The 23176-nt window shown below is 40.2% G+C and overlaps 1 protein-coding gene across 5 annotated transcripts in view; it reads left to right on the top strand.

The window, feature by feature from the left end:
- Window positions 1-2268: 2268 nt before the first annotated feature.
- LOC126418572 (crossover junction endonuclease EME1) overlaps window positions 2269-23176 on the top strand; it is a 66794-nt gene continuing 45886 nt past the window's right edge. The window contains exons 1-5 of one of the 5 annotated variants that reach the window (XM_050085415.1): window positions 2269-2337; window positions 3792-3952; window positions 7344-7648; window positions 12391-12589; window positions 12842-13009. In XM_050085415.1, coding sequence (XP_049941372.1) covers window positions 7368-7648; window positions 12391-12589; window positions 12842-13009 — 648 coding nt within the window. In that variant the 5' untranslated portion in view covers window positions 2269-2337; window positions 3792-3952; window positions 7344-7367. Of the gene's footprint in view, window positions 2338-2521; window positions 2959-3791; window positions 3953-7343; window positions 7649-12390; window positions 12590-12841; window positions 13010-23176 lie in introns of those variants that run through there. The other 4 variants (XM_050085399.1, XM_050085425.1, XM_050085392.1 and 1 more) reach the window with 4 other exon arrangements.

The raw sequence follows: 23176 nt of genomic DNA, 5'->3' as shown, positions 1-23176 counted from the left end.
TTCCTGGCAGTACAAAGAAGTTAACAAAGATTTACGTTTTTTGACAGGAATGTCGAAACAAGCATTTAGTGAAACGAGACCTAGCATAAGCGATGTGTTCTGAAGAAGGATTTAATGAAAACAAGTAAAGTATCTCAATTACATACCGTATCACTTGTAACATATAGTATAAAGGGTAGTCAAGTGAAAACGAGACAGATGGAAAAAGTAAGAGCTAAGTGATCGCTATAACTATTAATGCCTTTATTTCCTGTGAGACGTGACAGTCAGTACGTTCATACGAAAATGTTTGCAGTTGTCTGCAGAACCATGATTGTATCCATGTGTACACTTATTCGTTCGAAGCAAATAAATAGGCACAAATGTCATTCTTCAGTGCTCCAAAAATATGGCAAAGCATGAAGAGGGATAGGGACTTTAATGTGGATGTGTAAGGACTCCCAAGCGAAACTTCTGCCAGGGACTTGAAACAACACTGCCAAAATACAGGCGAGCATTGTCCTGTAACAGAGTGATGCTGTCTGTCAACCTTTCTGGACGTTTGGACTGCAATTAATGCACAGTGGTATGTGGACACTTTGCAAAACCTGAAGCATGCCATTAAGTCTGTACATCCAGGAATGGTGATGGACGGCATCGTTCTATTGCAGCATAATGCCTGCCGACATGTTACCAAGGTTTTTTCTGCTATGCTGCATAAGTTTCGCTGGGAAGCCCACAAACATCCTCCATACATTTCCAATCGTTCCACATGCTATTTCCAAATTTTTGGAGCCCTGAAGAAAGGTTCCACAGGCAACTGCGAACAATTTTCTATGGAGGCACTGACTCTCTTGTCTCGCAGTGGGATGAATGTATTAACAGCTATGACCATTACTTTTGAAATAGTAAACAGTTTACTTATTTTTTTCCATCTGTCTCTTTTTCATTTGACTGTCCCTTATTTTCTTTACATTTTAGATGTGTTCTGCACTCAATATACTCTAACAAATTATTTGAGTGACCAATGAGGTATCTTTTACAGTATTTCTTAGTAAATGGGAATTTTCAGTTCCTTGCCTGAAGTCTACCACTGACCTGCAGTAAATTTTTGCATCAGACTGCATAACTCCATTTCGGACTGTAGGTAGAGGTTCTTAGCCCAAATGAGAAGTTTTACCTTTAATATTGTGGCAGAGAATTTTACAGTTTATTTGTGATTCACTCTTGTTATGAACCACATATTCCATTAGGGAGTAAACGTGCTGACACACACGTAGGAGAATCCATTTGCACCTGAAGACACTGCTTAGTACAGTATTCTGATTGGTTTCTACTGTAGAAATCAGAAGCGAATCCAGGACCATGGGGGGGGGGGGGGGGGGGGGGTGCAGCTATATGGGTGCAGTGCCCTCCCCCTTCTAACTATCCCCGAAATGCATCTGTTTCTTCTTAACAAAAAAGGTACCGGTAAATAAATAAGTAAAGAATAAAAAACGTTTCTTTGCAACATAGTTTTCAGGCTTAACAGTCTCGAAAATTTTCTCGTTATTGTGATTGGTATTACAACAGTTTAAGGAAACACCTTCTTTTACTCTTGAGAATTTGGAGACGGCAAAGTGACACAAAATTTTCATGACCCCCTTCCCCCGACCAAACTCCTGGATTCGACTCTGCGTACAATTTATTTTCATATTATCTACACTGCTACTAAAGATTATGGCACAGAACAGTACTGCGAGTAAGTCTGCTAACAATCCCTTATTCAGGTCAACACAATGAGAAATTTCTAAGCACAAAGCATATAGTACTAATAATTTTGTATAAATTCGCAACGACCACTGTTTTTTTTTTCTTAAAAAAAGTTCTCTATTCGCCTCATGGTCACCTGCTCTGTTCTTCCTATTAAAGAATTATAAGCTGCTGCCTTCTTATCTCGATCGCTGTATCTTAAATTTCAGCAAACAAGGTGTTATTCTTATATATTTCAATAAATTCAGCAATGAACTCCCTAAAGCACTGACGCTGATCAACCAATTAGGAATTCACTGTGTACGCAGAGATGAAACTGAACACATAGCTCAAACACCTTTCGCGCACCAGATTTCGTCGATCTCCTGTCCACCTGCTACGATTTGTCTGCGGAAGTGTGACTTGCTCTCACATATTTGAGCAAGTTTGCTAAAATCTCTAACTTCCACATTTGCGCACATCTGATGCTGCATAGATATCCCGTCCGCACGCTACGATGCCTGCGCAACCGAATCTGCGCAGACGTTTGTGCAGGTATTTGCGCAGACGGATCGGTGCATTCGGACGAGCGTGCAGCATAAAAAATCGCAACGATGTTTCTTAAAAGTTAGTACGGAAGGTTGCATTATTTATTGCTCTACAGCATTCTCATTGCACTATTTTGTTTTAGTAGAAGAAAAAGTAAAATGCCTTACTTTTTAGTAATTATTTCCATTTTAATAAACAACACATATAACCACCAACTTAGACAAAATGCTTCGCTTTATAAGCCCAGCAAGCCGAAGTCTTCATGCCAATGACCACCTCATCTGCTCGTAGGAGGTTATGTAAACAAATACAAAAAGTGATGATAATTTGCTCCGACAGGTGGCACCGTAGTTCCGTGGCGGGCTCAAGTAAATAAAGTGCAGATGTGTAACGAGAGGTGATTCTTTTCGTCATTATGTGTTTTCTGTTGTCATTGATGGCTCTATAATTATATGGCATAGGCTCAGTTATTTCGCTTCATGCACGGTAATTTTTATTCCGTGCAAATATAATGGAAAATATGTTTGGCAGTCCGAAACCAGGCATTGTACGTGTTTTGTAGATGTAATATAAACATATATTTTTGAGTACCTAAGTGACGAAATTATTTTTTTGATATGAATTTAAGATGATGCGGCACGTGTGTAAATAACGTTTGAGTAATAGTAACCTTGGCATTTATTTCTACATGTTATTTTGGTAAGTTTCATAAGTCAACTGTACTGGGATTGTTAGAAGTAGGCATGAAGAGCAAGTGTTTTAAATCGTGCGCAGAAAAGTATTGTAATCGCTTCAGTATTTTGCTTCACCTTGCATTAATTCTTCGTGTGACATGTTACAAAGTGTAGTGATTTCGTTAATATCAGCATTCTGTTTAGATGGTTGCTGAACATGAAGGCAGATTCGAAGACTGCAAGTAGAACCTTAAACTACACACTTCTCCGATTAGTTTTACATAAGCGAAGAGTATTTGCAAATGTTTATAAAATGTAGTTGCCTTAAATTGAATGTTTACTGACAGGATGCGGCATTTACAGTCAACATGATGTAGCATAATCCTCATACCCTACAGGGCAAATTATATCAACTGTGTCAGTGTTGTAACAAGTTGTGTTGGTAGTCTCGTTGCATTGCATTTCTTTCGCTGGTAAATCTTATTTTCTTGGATTGTTGTTTAGGACCCAAAAGATAAATCAGGTTGCACTTGTGGATTGAGTGCTGTGTGTGTGTGTGTGTGTGTGTGTGTGTGTGTGTGTTTTAAGGAGCATGGATGTGAATGACATTACTGAAAACTGAACATAGAAGATAGGTCAATAGCACATACCTACCTACAACAGTTTTACAATGAAAAACTTTGTGTCCATAAAGCAGATTATATTTGTAAGCACATGGAGTAAGAGCTGTACTTAAATGGCAATTGTACTAAAATTACATGCCAGATTTGATGAGTTTCTTGTATGGTTCATAATATTTAGTAAGACATTTTAACAAGTATTGTTGTATTCTGATGAAAATTACTTTGTGGTTGACAGATTGCAGTGGTGGGAGACAGAGTTGCTGGCATACAGCCAACCTTGCATCATAAGGCACTGAACATACCTACAACACAGGGAGCACGTGACACTCGAGAAGGAACGAAGAGTGGACATTGGCTTGTCCTTACCACTCGACTCGCTGAAACATCACTTGTAAAGTAATTTTAATTGGAGTTTGTAACTAGAAATTTCTGCAAATATTTTCTAGCTAAAAATGTGAAGTCACATAAGTAGTACCAATTATTAAATAAGTATAACAATTACAGCAAAACCACCATTGCAGGCAAGATACTGAACATGAGTAAAGACAGATAGAAACATATAAATAGAAACATATAAATAGAAACTATCAAAGCATAAAGATGGTGGTCAACATTAAAGAAGGTGGTGTATTGGATCGAGCAGGACCATGTGAAGTGAATGGGGGAGAAGGTGTTGAGATTCTGGATAGGGTATCGTTACCCTCGATCCAGATCATGAAGATGTCATCAGTCTGAATTGGATGAAGAGGGTGTCTAGGAAGGATTCCTCTAGATGGCCCATGAATGGGTTGGCATACGATGGTGCTAAGCGGTTGCCCTTAGCTGCACCTCCTTCAAAGGAGAAGTAATTGTGGGTGAGGATATAGTTGGTCCCGGCAACTAGGAAGGAGGTGGTTGATTTGGAATCCATCAGGTTTTGGGAAAGGTAGTGTACAATAGTGGTAAAGTCATGGGTATTATGGCTGTTAGTTCAAATGGAGATGGCATCAATAGTGATGAGCATGGCACCACGTTGTAAAGGAACAGGAACTGTGGAGAGTCAGTGGAGGAAATGGGTGATACCTTTTATGTGGGAGGATAGGCTGAAGGTGTTGGTCTACGAGATCAGAGATTCTCTCAGTGGGGACACAGTAACTGGCCACAATGGGGGCATCCTGGGTGGTTGGGTTTATGGACTTGAGGAAGCATGTAGAATGTGGGTGAATGGTAAGGGCGATGAGAGAGATGGACTCCGGGAAGAGGTTCTGGAATGGGCCTAAGGATCGGTGGAGAGACTGATGATCCTGCTGGATTTCTGGAATGGGTTCACTGTGGCAAGGTTTGTAGGTGGATGAATCTGACGTAAGGATTACCTGGCAGAAGGAATCCTGCCACAGTAACCTCATTCCAGAAATCCAGCAGGATCTTTAGTCTCTCAAATCCCTAGGCCCATTCCAGAAACTCTCCCCACCCCTGCCTTCTACATACTTCCTAAAATCCATAAACGCAACCACCCATGATGCCCCATTGTTGCTGATTACTGTTCTCCCACTGAGAGAATATCTGCTCTTGTAGACCAACACCTTCAGCCTATTACCCACAACCTTCTCTCCTATATAAACAGTACAAACCATTTTTTGATCGACTCTCCATAGTTCCTGTTCCTTTACCACTTGGTGCCCTGCTTGCCACTATTGGTGCCACCTCCCTTTACACTAACGTTCCAGATGCCCATGGTCATACCATTATTGAACACTACCTTTCCCATGCCCCGATAGATTCCGAACCTAAAATGTCCTTGTCCTTCCTAATCGCCATGCCCAGTTGTATCCTTACCCATGCTGTTACTTCTTCTCCAAAGGGATTACCTCCAAACGAATCTGAGGTACGGCTATGGGCACCTGCATATGTCTATCCTACGGCTGTGTATCCGTAGGACATGTAGAGGAATCGTACCTGAATATCCAGATTCCCAAACCCCTCACGTGGTTCAGATTCATTGATGACATCTTCATGATCTGGCTGGAAGGTGAGGACACACTATTCACATTTCTCCAGAACCTCGGCACCTTCTCTCCCATTCACTTCACATAATCCTAGTCAACCCAACAGGCCACCTTCCTCGACATTGACCCTTACCTCAAAAATGGCTGCTTCAGTACCTTCGCCCATATCAAACTTACCAACCACCAGCAAACCTTCACTCTGACAGCTGCCAGAGGACAATTCCCCTGGTGACGCAGTTCCACCCAAGACTGGAGCAACTGAATCTCATTCTCCTCCAGGGTTCTGACTACTTCTTGTCATGCCCTGAAATGAGGAATGGCCTCCACACTCCTCACATAGTGGTACTCTGCTGCCCACCAACCGTACATAATATCTTTGTCCATCTCTACACAACCCCCCACCCCCACCCCATCAATTCTTTGCCTCATGGCACATATCGCTATAATAGACCTAGATGCAAGAGCTGTTCCATATGTGCTCCCTCACCACCTACTACAGTCTGGTCACAAGCATCACCTATCCCATCAAAGGCTGAGCTACCTGTGAAACCAGTCATGGGATCAACAAGCTAAGCTGCAATTGCTGTGCTGCATTCTATGTGGGCACGACAACCAACAAGCTTTCTCTTTGCATGAATGGCCACCAACAAAGCTTGCTGCCAAACATGACATTCTTCATTTCAATGACTACTTCACAGCCTGTGCAATTTGGATCCTTCCCACAAACACCAGATTTTCTGAATTGCACAGGTGGAAGCTCTTCCTACAATGTGTCCTTTGTTGCCGTAACACCCCTGGCCTCAACCTTTGTTAGTCATTGTCCTACCCATCTAGCCCCTTCCTTGCTTCAGTTCCAGCACTTCACAGCCCTCTAATAGACCAATGCGCCCACAGTATCTTTACTTCACTCCCTTTTCACAACCCCCCCCCCCCCCCCTTTCAGGTAACCTCCCAACTGCACCTAGCTGCCCCACCCTCTCTCCACCTCTCTCGTGTATGCTCCCACAAGTCGCACTTTACCGTTCCCCACCCCTACCCTGCTGTTCCTCCCCATCCCAGCCTCCCTCTTACCCTCACCACTCACTTGCCTCTCCCGTCATGCACTGCTGCTAGCTGTCTGGTCTCAGCAGCCAGAGACTGTGGTCATGGGTGGGTGTATGAGTTGTGTGAGTGTGTGTGTGTGTGTGTTGTATATTTCCAACAAAGACCTTGTTGGCTGAAGCTCATTTCGCATTTTTGTTGTGCCTGTCTGCAACTCAATGTAATTTTTTAAAATTCGTTCAACCCATAATGTTTTTTATTGTTTTACATAATTTTCACATCTTTCTTGTACCAAGTCACCCCCCCCCCCCCCCCCCACCAATTCAAGGACTCGACTTCTCCATCCCCACTCCCTCTCACCTAAGTTCTTCATTCTCAAACATAGCTTTAATAACACCAAATAAATGTCTTGATAAATATGTTCGTTTGTTCATTGGTTGTTACTATTTGAACTATTACTTCTGGACACTTGTGTGGTTGGTCTGATTTTATTCTTAATGTCCATTAGACTTGTGTTGTTATCAGTTAGTGTGATACTGAAACAAAAAATAAAAAGAAATACATAGCTTTTAATTCCCATTAGTTGAAAGAGTTTGTACTGTAAAAAGTAGTTTTTGAATTGAATTCGAAACCTTATCTTGTCCCATTACTCCACTGAGTATCCTGTATCCAAGTTTTTTGTTAACATTTTATTTATCTTGGAAACTGAAATGTGACTCGTATAAAAGTCTAAAACTTCATTACTGCATCTTTTCTTCCAGAGAGTTGCATGATATACCCAGATAATGAACATGGATCAAGTCATTCTAATCTCAAGTGACTCAAGCGCACCAGCTTCTCCAGAAAATTATCAAGATAATTATTATAAAAATGATTTCAAGTCTTCTGATGTCTCACCAGAAAAATCACTTGTTGTGCACAAAACAGTGGAGAGTCTTGTAAAAATGAGCCAGGATAGTGGGCTTAGTCTTGGTGTCAGTCCCCAGCAAAAGGACAGAGATGTTTTATCAGAAGCATGCCTGCGTGGATATGATTCTGACATAGTGGACTTGGGATACGGTGAGATGTAAGTTTTTACGAAATCAAAAGGATTTGTTTTAGAAATTTTGTTGTTGACTGCTCAGAGACATACAATTGCTATTCACCGTGATGTACAGCAAACATTTCTCAGGTGATTCTCAGATTTCTGTGAACTTTGTTTGCATTGAATTTTATAGTTAGTGGTCACCATTGCTTGGCTCTCTAGTAATTGTGTCTTATGTCACAGGGCTTAAATGTCTGTTTTTGTGGTTGTAAAAAAAAATAATAAGAATTTTTATTATATGTACTGTGTTCCCAGATGAAATGATCATAATCTCCTCTCACTAAGAAATGAAATTTCTTTTCCTTACCAGTGATTTTAGATGTATATACAGCAATACAGGGGGCTAGTGTGTTGGCCAGCCTGGATGTGGTTATGGTTAGTTTTCCACATCCATCTAGGTAAAGACTGAATAGTAATGCAGGAAAAGATAGATTGCTACTTACTGTAAAGAAGATAAATAAGTTGCAGACAGGCACAATTAAAAGATGTTTGCATAAAGCTTTTGGCCTCAGCTTTTCACCAAAAGAGAAACACACGCCATTCATACACACAAGCAAGCACACCTCACACACACTTGATGCTGTCTGGTGGAGTGTGCAGGAGCTAGAACGCCAACAGGTACTGCGTCAGGAGGTTGTGGGACAGGGAGGTGGGGAAAACGGGGAGAGGAGCGGGTAAAAGTGGACGGATGCATTGGCAGTGGGTGGGAGACGAGAATGAGGAGGAGACGATAGAATAGAGGGGCTGGAACTGTTAGGGGGAGGGTGTGGGGACAGTATGTTACCATAGGTTGAGGCCAACATAGTTATGGGAGCAGAGAATGTGTTGCAAGGATAACTCCCATCTGCGCCATTCAGAAAAGCTGGTGGTGGAGGACAGGATCCAGATGGCTCTGGTAGTGAAGCACCCAATGAAATCAACCATGTTACATTCAGTTGCATGTTTGTGCCACAGGATGGCTTACCTTGTTCTCTTGGTCACAGTTTGGGTGTGGCCATTGATCCTGGGGGACCGGTGGTTGGTAGTCATACCAATATGAAAAGCTGTGTAATGATTGTAGCAGAGCTGGTAAATGTGGCTACTTTCACAGGTGGCGCTCCATTGATGGGTACAATAAACCTGTGACAGGACTGGAATAAGAAGTGCTGGGTGGGTGGATTTGGACAGGTCTTGCACCTGGGTCTTCCACAGGGATATGATCCTTGTGACAAGGGATTGGGAGTGGCATAGGGATGGACTACACTGTTGTGGAGGTCGAGTGGGTGATGGAACACCACTTTAGGAGAGTTAGGAAGTATCTTTGGGAGCATGTTCCTCATTTCAGGGTGTGATGAAAGGTAATCAGAGTTTTGGTGGTGGATGTGTTTCAGTTGTTCCAGTCTGGGGTTGTACTGTGTGATGAAAGGGACACTGGTATGCGACTGTTCTCGGGGATGGTGGGAGGATTGGGGGTGTGAGGGGAAACGGCACAGGAGACAAGTTTGCGAAGAGGGTCTGGGGGTAGTGCCTGTCTGTGAAGGCCTTAGTGAGACCCTCAGCATGCTGAGCAAGGGAGTTCTTGACACTGCAGATACGCCATCCACGGGAGGCCAGCCTGTATGGGAGGGTTTTTTGGTGTGAAACATGAAGACTTGAGTTTGTTGCCATTTCTCGGCTGAGACACACAGTATGCAGTTTGTAACACAGTGTCACATTTGAACATGCGCTTACATTAGACAGAGAGAGGAGGAATATTAGGAGTCCTTCCTTGGGGAGGGGGAGAGCAGCTGGCAGTATCTTTAGAATTACTTTGCGAATGGAAACCCCATGATAATAGCAGTCTTTATACAGGTGTGGTGGGTTCTCCATGAAACAGGAGAAGTACCATATCAAGTCAAATCTGGCATTGGCATTGGTTGGATACAGGGCACTGGGCAGGAAGGAAGGGAGAATAAAGCAATACTGTATGCCAATAAATCTGAATGTACACCATTTATAAGTACTCCAGAATAGCAATAGTTAAGATTAGATGCGATGCTGACCAGAGCACTATTTATCTCCTGCACATTGCGTCTCATCCAAATAACCAGTGAGTAAAAAGGTGATGTGTTGAAAGCTTTCAGCAATGTTCAAAGTTAGTTTCTAATTCTCATTTTACCCATTGTACTTATACCACCACCCTCCTTGAATATTTGGCTTACCCCCCCTCTCTCTCTCTCTCTCTCTCTCTCTCTCTCTCTCTCTCTCTCTCTCTCTCTCTCTCTCTGCACTCATCCATTTGGTGATTCCACACTGTTTTTGTGAAATTCTACATATACTCAAAGAGAGGGGTCTAGGGGATGCCAGATAGACAAGGGTTTGAATTGGAACCACATCTTGAAGCATATCATTTCTGTGATACAGGAACTATCAGGTAAAACAATGTATTTCATTCTTCTGCTGCTGTTGGGTGAAAGATGGGCAGTAATTTTTGTGAATAATAATTGCTACATTTTTAATCAGCTAACTATTGTAAAACAATTCCCATAGCTAGACTACATACAACAGGTACAGATATTGATATGTCACATTACACAATAATCAGTCTTTCCTTCTCATCCCATATGGTAAGTCTCCCCTGACCCACAGTTCTGTGTGACTTTCCCAAAATCTACCCCTTTCCTAGACCTCTCCAGTTCTTTTCCTTCACCCTTCTTCCTTCCCCGTCAACCCATCTGCCTGAAGAAGGATCCACTGGCTCCAAAAGCTTGCCAGTCACAACAGTCTTGTAAGTGTGGGTGTTCTGCCACCACATTGTGAGTAGATTCTTTATCTATCCGATTAAATAATTTTATCAATAATTGATTGTTTTCATTGTTACATTACACACTTGGTATCTCTCCCTACACAGATAGTCTGAATCCTGTTCCACTGCAACAACAACAACATGTACGTGGAATCATTACAACATTAATTAGTTAGTTGCAAATTAAGTGTTTTCCAGAGTCACAGTAAATTGCTATTGTTGTCAGACAACAAACATAGAAGAGCACAACACACTGTTTTACCTTTTCTTCCTACTGCACAGAAAGAGTTCTTTACATCACTGGCTGTGGGTTCCTCTTAAAATCATTATCCAGCATTCTCTGGTTTCCCTTAAGAGTTTGGATGACAAATTTAGATATGTATTGTCTGACAAATGTTACTGTAACTTAATTGCTTGTACAAGCTCAAGAAGAAAAGGAAAGAATTATTGTCTTAGGATATCATATCATTTGGCACTAATGCAAGCAACATTCCAATTCGTGCTTCAATTGAAATTTTTCTTGAATCATTAAAACAGTTTACTGTTGATACTTCTGTATTCTTTGTAGGCTAACTCAACACTTCAATCAACTGAGGTGACCCTATAGTTAAGTCACTGGGCTTGTATTCATAAAAAGTGGGATTCAAATCTGTCTAGTCATTGTCATTTGTATTTTTACATTCATTGTAAACATTTGTGATGGGCAGCCATAAAGTTTTGACAGAGGTCACCACGTGTTGAATCAAGGTACCAGCGAAAATGTTGCAGCAGAGTCAGGCCAGTAAGGATGACGCCTCTAGTTGCCTAATCACCATGGACAGGTATTGGGTGTGTCATTATGTCCCTCAGAAGAAGGAGCTAAGCATGCATTAGAAACATGTATTCACCACACAAACATCATTAGAGAAGGAAATGCTGAGTGTTTTTTTGGGAGTGCCATAGTGTGCTGCTAATAGATTATGCCGTCACAGGAGCATACTACCAACATCTCCTTGACAAGGCTACGGGAGGCTGTTAAGACTAAGCGATGTGGAAGCTTTCCGAGGGGGTTGTTTTTTCTCATTTTGCATGGGATACAGTCACACACACTGCTTCAGTGGTCTGTCAAATTTGACCACACTCCCATGTTCCCTTGACGTGGCATCCAGTGACTTCCTCCTCTAGGCTTGGGTGAAGAAGTCGTTGCATGGTAGGCGTTTCCATAATGAAGATGGGCTGATTTTTGAGCTGGATCATTTGCTTTACTCTCAAAATGCAGCCTTCCACAACCGAGGTCTCTGCTAAGTCATCTGTCACTATAAAACATAATGCTTTAAAGGTTTTCTATGTAAAGGAAGACTAACACAGTCAGCAAGTTTCAGGGTTACAACTTTTTTTGCAGTGTCAGAATGGCTTCTGCACAAAAGACGTAGCTGATTTTTCTGCCTCACCCTGATCAAAGTGTAGTTTATGCTGTACTTAACAATCATGTCAGTGTGTCATGAAGCCCTAAAAGTACTCTACCCCTCCCTCCCTCCGTACAGTGTCTGATTCTTTCTTCTTTCACATGAACGACCTATTTGTGTAATTTTATGGACATTTAAAAAATATTTGTGTCAGAACTGATAGTGTGTACTATCACTGATCATTTCATTTTTTGAATTTAAATCATATAATTTCTTCATGTGTTGTTATTCTTTTTGTTTCGAGTAGATATTCAACAAGTCTGAAAGAACAGTTGCATCTCTCTTAATTTCTGACTTTGTGAGAACACTAAAATACCAGTAGGAAAGTGAATATTTGCCTATTCTGCTGGAAATCAAAATGGTACAAAACATTTGCAGGGTGAGGTAGATACAGTGAATAATAATCGTTAGTTGCTTCAGAAAAAAATAAAGAGTGAGATTCAAGTAATTTTTAAAAACAATAAAGTGCTAATTTTTCAAAGCAGATTTGAAACCTATATTCTTGTTTATTTTAGACCATATGAAGATGTTGGATCTAATATACATCCTTCTGCTGATATAGTAGCCTTGAAAGACACAGCTGATAATCTGGGTACCAATTCAGGAAACAGTGGAAGCGATTACAATATGAAAGAAAACCCTCCAGATTTGTTTTCCGAAGCATTAAATCAGTTACGAACACTTTTACCGTCATCACATGACAAGGAGGACGATGTAAGTCTAAAGCGCAAATCTAACTGCATTCTGTAGGTGTATAAATGTTTGTGGAAGCTAACCTGAGACATTAGTTTTTGATTGTAACATAAGAAATTGTTTGTTGATATCTGTAATATTATTAACATGTAACAAAGCAACAGCCACATTTCAGGTGACTCATTGATTTGAGTATTTATTTTCTTGTGGGGGATACATTGCAAGTTCTTCGCATGTCTTTTGACTCAAATAAAAACTATAACTATCTTACAGCAAAAGAAGAAGAAGAAAGGTAGAAGTAATAAAGAAGCAATTCTGGAAGAGAAAATGCAGAAAAAAGCCGAAAAGGAGAAGAAGAAAGCAGAGGCAGCCCTGGATAAAGCTATGAAACAAGCAGCAGCAGCATCAAGTCGCCTCAAAAAGCCAGGCGAGTGTCTCAAGGTATGAGGGATGATGGGGGTGGGGTGTGTTGTGTATTATGACAACTCACATTAAATGATTCAGAACCACTGCCACATTCTGAGAGAGAGTAATTCTGTTATTGCCTTGTTGTATAGTAGCAATAGGAGTAACAAAGACTACTTAAGTTTGGAACATAAAGGTGTACGTTTCCCTTTCGGAATGATTTTTGTGAAGCAATAGTGGTAACAGAGAGCTGTGATTGTACTCAGAGCATTCTCAGAATATGTGAATTAAATGCACACATGGTTTCACTAAAACTTCACTTCTGAAAAATGAAGAAAACTGCAGGACAGTTGCTTAATCCACAATTTTTTATTGTGTGCGTGACCAGTTTTGGAACAGTTAGTTACACCATCTGGTGTGAAAAATAAAATCATTTAATCATCTAAGGTCATCCTCATCCCAGTGTTACCATGAACCAGAGGTTCCGTATCAAGAGGATAAAAAGCTCAAAAATTCCATAAGCCATTCCTCCATGCTATGTAACAATACATACTAGCTGTGAATACTGAAGCCGCACAAGACCCAAGTGCAGGTGTGGTATGAAACAGACATGACACTGGTGAACTGTTTAAAGTAATAAAGTGGGAATTAACAGCAGAATAGAGACAGAACCATCACAACATTGAGAGAGAAGAGGATTTAAACAAACAGGGGGGGGGGGGGGGGGGGCAGCCTTTGGTTCTGTGACAGCGTTGAGTATGACCTCAGATGATTAAGTGACTTTATTTTTTACATCAGATGGTAGACCTGTAACTGTTCCGAAACCCACAATATAGGGCACTACCACTTCATTGTTGGCTGCATTTACGCTATAGTACCATTATCATCTGAAGATGGCATACCTGAAACTGGTTGCTAGAAAATAAAATATAATAATAACAAAAAAATTGTGACTGGGGCTGTGTGAAGAGTAGTGATGTTTCTGAATGTTAGTAAGGGATGTATTTTAGCTCCTTCCTGTGGACTCTTCAGTTTTTGGGAAAGAATGAAATCTACTTGTGATGAAACAGTTGAATACTGGGGATGATGGGAGGCTCATATTACCATCACCAGACTCAGACTTTGAGGTGAATGCACAAGGGTTAGCCATTCAGAGTACTTTGGTCTTGCATCTGCACCACAGGTGCTGTGAATTTTTGTCACTTGGTTAAGTCCTGTAGTGGAGTAAGCTAGAAAGTCTCCAATGCAAGATGCCTTTAATAGTCTCCACAATGAAACTCTGTCCTAAAATCTGTTGAACGCCTAAAGAGATTCTTCTCGTATGAAAAGTACACCAGTGATATCACACAATCAGTACCTTTACTGTGCAATAATAATATTAATGTTACCAACGACAGCACCAATCAAATGGAGTTAAGAAACACAGTTTTCCGAAAGTCCTTCATCAAAGAAGATATAGTAAATATTAAAGAATTCAATTCGAGCAGCACTGTCAACATGAGTAACTTAGAAGTAGATACCCTCGGTGTAGACAAACTACTTAAGTTACTTTATAAAGGCAAGTATTCTGGTTCAGATTGTGCACCAGTTAACTTCCTTTTGGAGTATGCTGATGTAATAGTTGCATGTTTAGCCACTGAATGTAACAGCTTGCTAGACAGAAGATCTGTACATGAGGACAGAAAAGTTTCACAGGGTGCACCAATCCACAAGAAAGGTAACAGAAGTAATCTGCTTAATTATATACAAACATCACTAACATAAATTGACAGTAATATTGGGAACACATACTGTGTTTGAACATTGTGAAATAACTCTAAGAAAACGATCTATTGACACATAGTCAGGACGCATTCAGAAATAAGAGAAATCAGAGCTTGCTCGGAAAGTTTTAGGTGATCGGTTTTGTTGTGTGTTGTTAATGAGTAGAGCAATCAAGAAAGAGTGAAAATGATTTGATGAACCTTCTGCCGAGCATTTAGTTGTGAATTGCAGGGTGGTGATGTAGGTATAGATGAAAGTGTGTGTGCTGTCCTCATCTAGTTTTATTGACATTTCCAGTTATATTGATCTTTCCATTCGCTGACATTGCTTTCAAATACAGTTACTAGCTTGCTCTTAGTTTTTCTCTTGGTTTGCCGTTGTGGGTTTATTTGTTTGTACACTGTTGATGATGCTTGGCTTTAGTGTTTGGATTACTTGCAATTTCTCTTTTCATATTTATGCATGATTTTTGCCATTGACGACTTGGTCCTTTTATACACTTACCGTTTTCTCAGAAACCGACTAGTGGCACTCCCATGTCAGGGTAGTGTGTTTGTAAAATTTCCACTCGGTTTTTGATCTGTAATTGGCCAATGGTCATCACAGTATATGCTGAAGCAATGTGTACAGCAAAACTCTAAAAGAGAAAATTAAAATGAATTGAAGAAAGTATCATGCTAACTGGAATCTTTTTGAGAAGGCAATACATCTCACCCTTAAAGAATTTGCTGTCAAACACCAATCCTATCCAAGAAGATTCCAGACACATTGTATGTGACAGTCTGTGCTTCTTGTGCCTCAGTCAGTCACCACCCAATGACTGCTACCCCTCAAAAAGCCCTTATACCACTTGTACACAGTCATCTTTGACAACAATAATCATCAAATGACTTCTCTGCCATTTATATACATCCAGTGTGCACACTGCTCAATTCTCTAACAGTAGAAGACTTGACATGCAGAACCAACAAGAAACAACTTTTGGTCTCCACAGTATTCCCCAAACTTCCAGAGAAAATTATTGCTAGACATCCAAGGTATAGTTTTTATAAGTACTGACATGTAGTGCTAGGGATACCTCACTGGAAAAAGAATTCTGTGGACTTTCTCGACAGTACTTGGAACCTTGAACGTCAGCAGTTCCTCAAAACCAGAAGGTAAAAATTACAAATGTACACTACCTGACCAAAACAAAAAGGGGGGCAGGGGGTGTGAAGCATCCAGAAGATAAGATTGGAAGTCAGTGTAACTTTGTTCAAGTACACACCACCGGTAGTAAACGATTAGAGCTGCAGTTAGCTGTGATAGGTATAATAGCCAGCAGAGTGCATTGACTTTTGTTGCCAATCCTGGTTGCATACATAAGGGGAATAAACAGTGTCAGATGTGTAGTAATCAATGTGAAGGACATGGAATCGGCACATATTCATGTGAGCCAGTGTTACATGATACTAAAATGGAACACTTATAGCCATCCTTACAATGTTATTTGTTATATGGCTACCAGTTTCGGTGTTTCAGTGCACCATCTTGTGGCCTTAACTGGCACTAAGGGTGTTGACTCCAATCATATACATGATTGGTCAGTGGCCAACATATGTGAAATGGTTTTTTCAGACTTGCTGTAACAATAGTGTTCTGTCTCCAACCATCAAATGCCAACTCAACATCATTGTTACAGGTAGTCTGCAAAAACCAGTTCACAGATTTTGGCTGCTGATGAGTCTCGTATACGATTGGAGTTAACCCCTCAGCAACAGTTGGTGAAAGCTGGAAATTGGTGCAGTGAAGCACTGAAACTGGTAGTCATATAATAAATAACATAGTAAGGATTACTGTAGGTGTCCCATTTTATTACATAAGTGAACAGCCAAAGTCCCTCAATGTTACATGGTGTATTCTGATGTGACAGTGGTCCACTGTTGGCACAAAATAAGAGAATTGCTCTATTATGAACTAAGCACACCATATCCGCTTCACATCTGTGCCTGCCATCTGAGAGCAACTATAGACTTGCCGCTATATTCTGTACCACACCACATCATTTGGCAGTGCAGCAGCAGCAGCCGGATTAGGGAAATACAACCCAATGTGTTTATTGCTGTTAACAGCAGAATACAAATGAGTACATTTGGAGTGCTTCTGTGACCAGGAAGCTCAGACTGCTGATGATTGGCATAACATTGTGTTCAGCTTTAAATCGCGATTCACATTATCTTGGATGACTGTATTTGCTGAATATGGTGGCAACCTGGGTAGAGGTCCCATTCTCCCAGTGTTTCAGAGTGGTACAGCAATGATTCCTAACATCATGATGTGAGAAAATATCTGGTATTACTCCAAATTGTAGCTGGTAGTGAATGAGTGAACTCTGATGGCACAGTGGGAGGTCACAGATATCCTGCGTCCTCGTGTATTACCCCTCATACAACAGTATCGTGTTGCCATTTTTCAACAGGACTGTGCTCATCGACACCTGGTATGTGTCTCTGTGGACACTGGTAAGTGATATTGAGGTACTCCCATGCCCAGCAAGATCCCCAGATCTGCCCCTGATAGAACATGTGTGAGACCAGCTCAGATGTTAACACTGTATCATTTCCAGTACCCTAGATACCAAGGACCCGAAGTATCATATTTCAAGAGGAAGTTGAATCCTTCAGGAGAGGATACAATGGCTTTATAACAACCTTCTCACCTGAATCAGGGCATGGATCCAAGCCAGAGGAGGTGCAGTGTCATACTGTTAACTGGGCTCAAAGAGCCCCATTCTTTGTAAATTTGACTCAGTATTGTAACCAGTGAAATAACTTCACATACCCTCTAAGCCTGTGAAGTTTAATTTTGTTTTGTCCTCCACTTCTGGTGGGTCACTTTTTCTCGAGCAGTGTAATTAGCACTGTACAAAGAGTAATCATAAAGTTTTAGTTATGACCATGAAAAATTAAGCTGTGATGATAAAACAAGCTGATGATGATAGTAGTTCTGTAAGAATTCACCATAAATTTTTCCCAACATTGGATGCCTTGGCAGAGACCTCAGATGCAGAAGTTTGTATTTAGATTGTTCAGGAAACAGTCCACCTCAAAAATATTCCTGTCATCATTCTGGAAAAGCTTACCACTCAACAGTTTTTTCTTGTGAGGAAAGAGAAAGAAGTCACTGGGTGTCAAGTTGTGAGGCGACGGGGGTGACAAAAAATTTGATAGCTGTTGTATACTTTGCACATAGGTCTTTTCACAGATGCATGCATCTCTACTAATCTTTGTCTGTCATCACTTGCATACTCTATTTTTAACTGGGAGTGCAACAGCCTTCTTTGCTTCCTCGGCATTTTCATAATTTCAATCTGCACAATGTTGGTTGGGTCCTCACTTTTCCTGACTATGGTGAAATCATGTTTTCTCTGCTTGCTTTGCTCCTTTGTCTTGGGGTAATACTGATACACTCACTCATTGTAATTACCGTAGGTAGCTAAAGAAGTCATCTAGGACGACGTGACACAGCTGCAACATTTCCCTTGTCCCCCAGTTACGTGGGCTTTTCGTTGGGTGTTAGCAATCGTTGAACCGTGTGAGTGGTGACCTTTGTCATGTTTAAAATGTTGTGTGAAATGATGAACTTTGATCCATTACTGATTTTTACTTTTACCACTATTGTCTCAGTTGTGATTTGCCACACCAGGTTCTGACAGTAATCATGACTGACTTAGTTTCATAACTCAAAAATATCTCTCACAGCAATATGTCAATAAAAATGTCGTAGCACTTCTGTAACCTTATTATGGAGATGTGGAAACTCTACCTCAGGAGGGCAGTGAAGGCATTCTTGACAATTTTAACATAACTGGGATTATCTTGCACGTCAGTCAGTTACATCTACACATGCACAGGAGTGCTTTCAACTGCAGTGGCAAACAGCCTCAAAAACACCTCAGAAACAGTTGTAAGATTGATAATGCCCTCAAAATCTTTATAAAACTATCCTTTCAATTCTTTGTAGGCCACAAGAATTCTTCAAACCTTTCATTTTCTTTACTGCCAATTATCTTAGGGAAATGGATTGTCCTTGTCATAATGTATCCCTTCTACAATATGATTTTCTTTTTAAATCAGTCCCCATCAAATCAGAAAGAAGTTTCCTTGCAGTGTCTTACTCTGGGCAGTGTGCAGTTAAGTTCCATTCTGGATGTTGTATTTTTCTTTCCTACACCTTCATTCCAAATGTTTTAATTTTCATTCCTGTACTCTTCTTTCCTTCAGAAACTTAAACAGAAGCAGGTTTTAAATCAAAAGAATGTCCCAGGAATGTCCCTTGACTTAACCTATGTACTCTGCAATGATGTATGAAGTTCTCCATACTCATTGTTCGGTTCCACTAAGAACTGTTGCAACTGACAATGGAATAATGTTTGTGATTTCAAAAATTTTACTATTCGTACCATCCATTATTTGCATACAACAGGCCTGCAAAGTGCTTTTTGATCTTAAAAAAAAACGGAATCCCATATGTCAATTTTCCTAATTTTTTGCTCTTTCATTGTCAACTAGACCCATAAATTCTTTCTGCGTGGTATTTTAATATTGTTTCATAGCAAATATCACTACCTGCCATATATGCAAATTGAGAATTCTAATCCCTCTTTTCTGTCATTACCATTAATTTTCAAGAATTCTATGATAGATCTCTGGAGTGCCTCCTTTGTGCAAACAGCCACTAGATCAGTGAACGTTCTTCATATCACAAACAAATAGTGTAGATTAAACAGCTCTGACAGCACTATTCTGCCGAACTGAAGAGACTTGTGCCAAACAAAAGGCACTGCACTGCAATGCTAAATGAAATGTTAGGCTGTTCTGAGTGCTTCCGAGAAGCACCGAGCAAAGCGAAGTGACAGGTCAGGCTTGGCCCTCTGATGGCCTGCACATACTGCATGGGTGAAGTTTGGCAAGCTGTGGCTGGCCCAGGTGTACAGTCTCTGTAAAGAAACAGACTACTGCATAACAGTTGTAAAACAAGGCATAGCAGTGTAGATACGAGATATTGTGAATGAAATGTGTTTGGCCATAGTGAGAGCAATGTGTGAAGCCTTCATTCAGCCTTAGCAGAATATTGGCAAAAGGTCTCTCACAAACCTCAAAGAAATTCCTGTCGTATGTAAAGGCTTTTAATGGCGCTAAAGGTACTGTCCAGTCACTCAGAATGAGACAGGAACTGAAACATATGGTAGCAAAGCTAAAGCAGAAATGCTTAACTCTGTTTTGTTCCTTTGCAAATGAGAAGCCAGGAATATTGCTACAATTTGATTCTCATAGCACCGAAAACATGAGTGTAATAGATATTAGTGTCAATGGCATTGAAAAACAGCTGAAATTTTAAAATTTAACGAAGTGCCAGGGTCTGGTGGAGCTCTTTTAACTGTAGTCTACCGCAGAGCCCTCAAACAGAAAACCAACCCTAGTGATTGGATAAAGCCACAGATCACACCAGTTTGCAAGAAAGGTAATTGACAACCCACAAAACTACTGCCCAATATCTTCAACATCTATTTGTTTTAGAATCTATTCTGAACTCAAACATATTGAGGTATCTTGAACGGAAGGACCTTCTCTATGCCAAGAAGCGTGGATTCCAAAGACATAAATCATCTGTAGCCCAGCTCGCACTTCTTTCACATGACATACTGAAAGCCATGGATCAAGGCATTAATGCAGATGAAATACTTATAGATTTCTGAAAAGCATTTGACTCAGTACCACATCTATGGTTATTGAAGTGACCAAGAAAGTCCCATTTCCAAAAGTGCAATGTCCCATCAGGACAGTGTGGATTCTGAGGCAGACTTATGCGGACCATTTCAAAGATACCACTTCTGTGGAGAAAGTTACGTCTGCACTAAGATGATACTAGACTACTCAATACTGGAGCCACACAACTCAACTATAGCTCCATAAGAATTTAGACGAACTCTACAGGGGACGAACTGCCTGAGTTGCAGTTGAACAGTCACTTTATCCTTGTGATCCATGGCACCTTAGCTCAGGGAGCATGGCACTCATGCCACTAGCAGTTGGGTGGCACCAGTCGCTGTCACTGCAGCTGTCAGACAAGGGGCGAAGCTCTAGTGGGAACATCGGAGCCTCAAATGATTGCCCTTGTGTGGTATTGATTGGCTATGATACCACAGTTATCAAAAGTAAGACTGTATGTGTTACCTAGCAAAATTTGTGACTCGGTTGAAGATTTTCTTTTTTAGAGAGGACAACGCAACTTACGTTGGCTAGGGAGTCATTGATAGTTGTAGAAGTAACTTCAGATGTTCCCCAGGAAAGTGCGTTGAGACCCTTGTTATTCAAGTTGTATATTAATGACCTTGCAGACGTTACTAATAGTAACCTCAGACCTTTTGATGATAATTCAGTCATCTGTTACGAAGTACTGTCTGAAAGAAGCTGCAGATATTGACAAGGTTTCAAAGTATTGCAAGGATTGGGAACTTGCTCTGAATTTTCAGAAAAGTAAAATTGTGCACTTCCAAAATAAAAAAAAAAAGTATGTTCTATGACTATGATATCAGTGAGTCACAGTTGGAATCTATCAACTCATTATGATCACATAATCTCAAACGCAGGTAAAGCAGTTGGCAGACTGTATAGTAGCGGGGAAATGCAATCAGTCTACAAAGGAGACCACATACATAATACTCGTATGACACTCCCTAGAATATTGCTTAAGTATTAGTTATTCGATTTACTAATCTAATTTTGAGCATTCTTCTATAGTACCACATTTCAAAAGCTTCTAATCTCTTCTTGTCTGTACTATTTGTCATCCACATTTCATTTCCAAATTCCACACAAATACCTCCAGAAAAGACTTACTAACACTTTAGTTGTATTCATTGTGAACAAATTCCTCATTTTAAGAAACACTTTTCTTGCTATTACTAGTCTACATTTTATAGCCTTTTTACTTTCACCATCATCACTTATTTAGCTCTCAAAATAACAAAACTCATCTACTACTTGTTGTGTCTCATTTTCTAATCTTATTCCTTCAGCACTGTACGATTTCATCATACTACATTCCATCACCTGTTTTTACTTTTGTTGTTGTTCATTTTATAATGTCTTTACCATCCATATTATTCAACTGCTCTTTCAAGTCCTTTTCTAGCTCTGACAGAATTACAATGTCATTATCAAACTTCAAAGTTTTTATTTCTTCTCCTTGAATTTTAATTCTATTTTCAAATTTCTCCTTTGTTTCCTTCACAGATTGCTCAGTGAACAGAATGAATAACATTGGGGATGGGCTACAACCCTATCTCACTCCCTTCTCAACCACTGCTTCCCTTTCACATCCTTCAACTCTTATATCTGCAGTCTGGTTTCTGTACAAATTGTAAATACCTGTTACCATAGGATTTCTGCAGGGCCTTGATTTTTCTGCCTATTTGATACTTTGCTGCCTTCATAATTTCATTTCTTAAAACTGCCTTGAGCAGTTAGTTTGACAATCCACACACAATGGAAATATTTTAGACCTTGTAGCTACAAACAAATCTGACCTTTATCACCAGTGACATAGCAACAGTTTAAAATTTTGTTTTTGTGGTGGTCCACAGATAATAAAAAGACTGCAGGCTACTTGGGCCATGTTTTCATTCTGAAAACATAGAGACGAGGATTAGTGATGGCGTCACCACAGTAACAATGGTTACTAAAGTTAATATATCTGTCCAAAAGGTTAGGAGAGTATTTGTGCTGAAAATTCGCAGATAAGAAGTTTTTACCCTTCTATTTAAGACAGTGAATGGGCATTTTTTTAAATTCCAATATGATTGGCATAGAGAAGTTATGGGAACAGTTGAAACTGAAGTATGTGGATTAAGGACAAAAAAGACTCAACATGGTTTAATAACAAAATCTGAAAATGCTGAGAAAGCAGAGGTCATTGCATTCTCAGGGCTAAAAAAGATCATGGAAATGTTGACAACCAAAGCTACTAGAAACAAGTGTGTGTGTGTGTGTGTGTGTGTGTGTGTGTGTGTGTGTAAAAAAAAAAAAAAAAAAAAAAAAAAAAAAAAATTATGTGCACAGTATACAACTTCCACTGTTATACCTTAGTGAAGGATCTTGCAGAGAACATGAGAAAATTATGGTCCAACATAAAATCACTAATCAGGTTGAATGTTTCTATCCAATCACTTGTTGACCAGTCTGGTTTGGCAATAGAAGGCAGCAAAACAAAAGCAGAAGTTTTAAATGTTGCATTTAAAATTGTTCACACAGGAGGATCATACAGCACTTAGAAATAGGCAACTCTGGCATTGAGAAGTAACTGAAAGAGTCAAAGACAAGTAAGTCGCCAGATCTGGGCAGAATCCCAGTTTGGTTTTACAGAGAGAACTGTACAGGACTGACCTCTTATTTAGCC

Source organism: Schistocerca serialis, chromosome 1 (assembly GCF_023864345.2).
Source record: "Schistocerca serialis cubense isolate TAMUIC-IGC-003099 chromosome 1, iqSchSeri2.2, whole genome shotgun sequence".
Classification (NCBI taxonomy): domain Eukaryota; kingdom Metazoa; phylum Arthropoda; class Insecta; order Orthoptera; family Acrididae; genus Schistocerca; species Schistocerca serialis.
The sequence above is the reverse complement of the archived record's forward strand: the minus strand, read 5'-3'. Positions and strand labels throughout refer to the sequence as shown.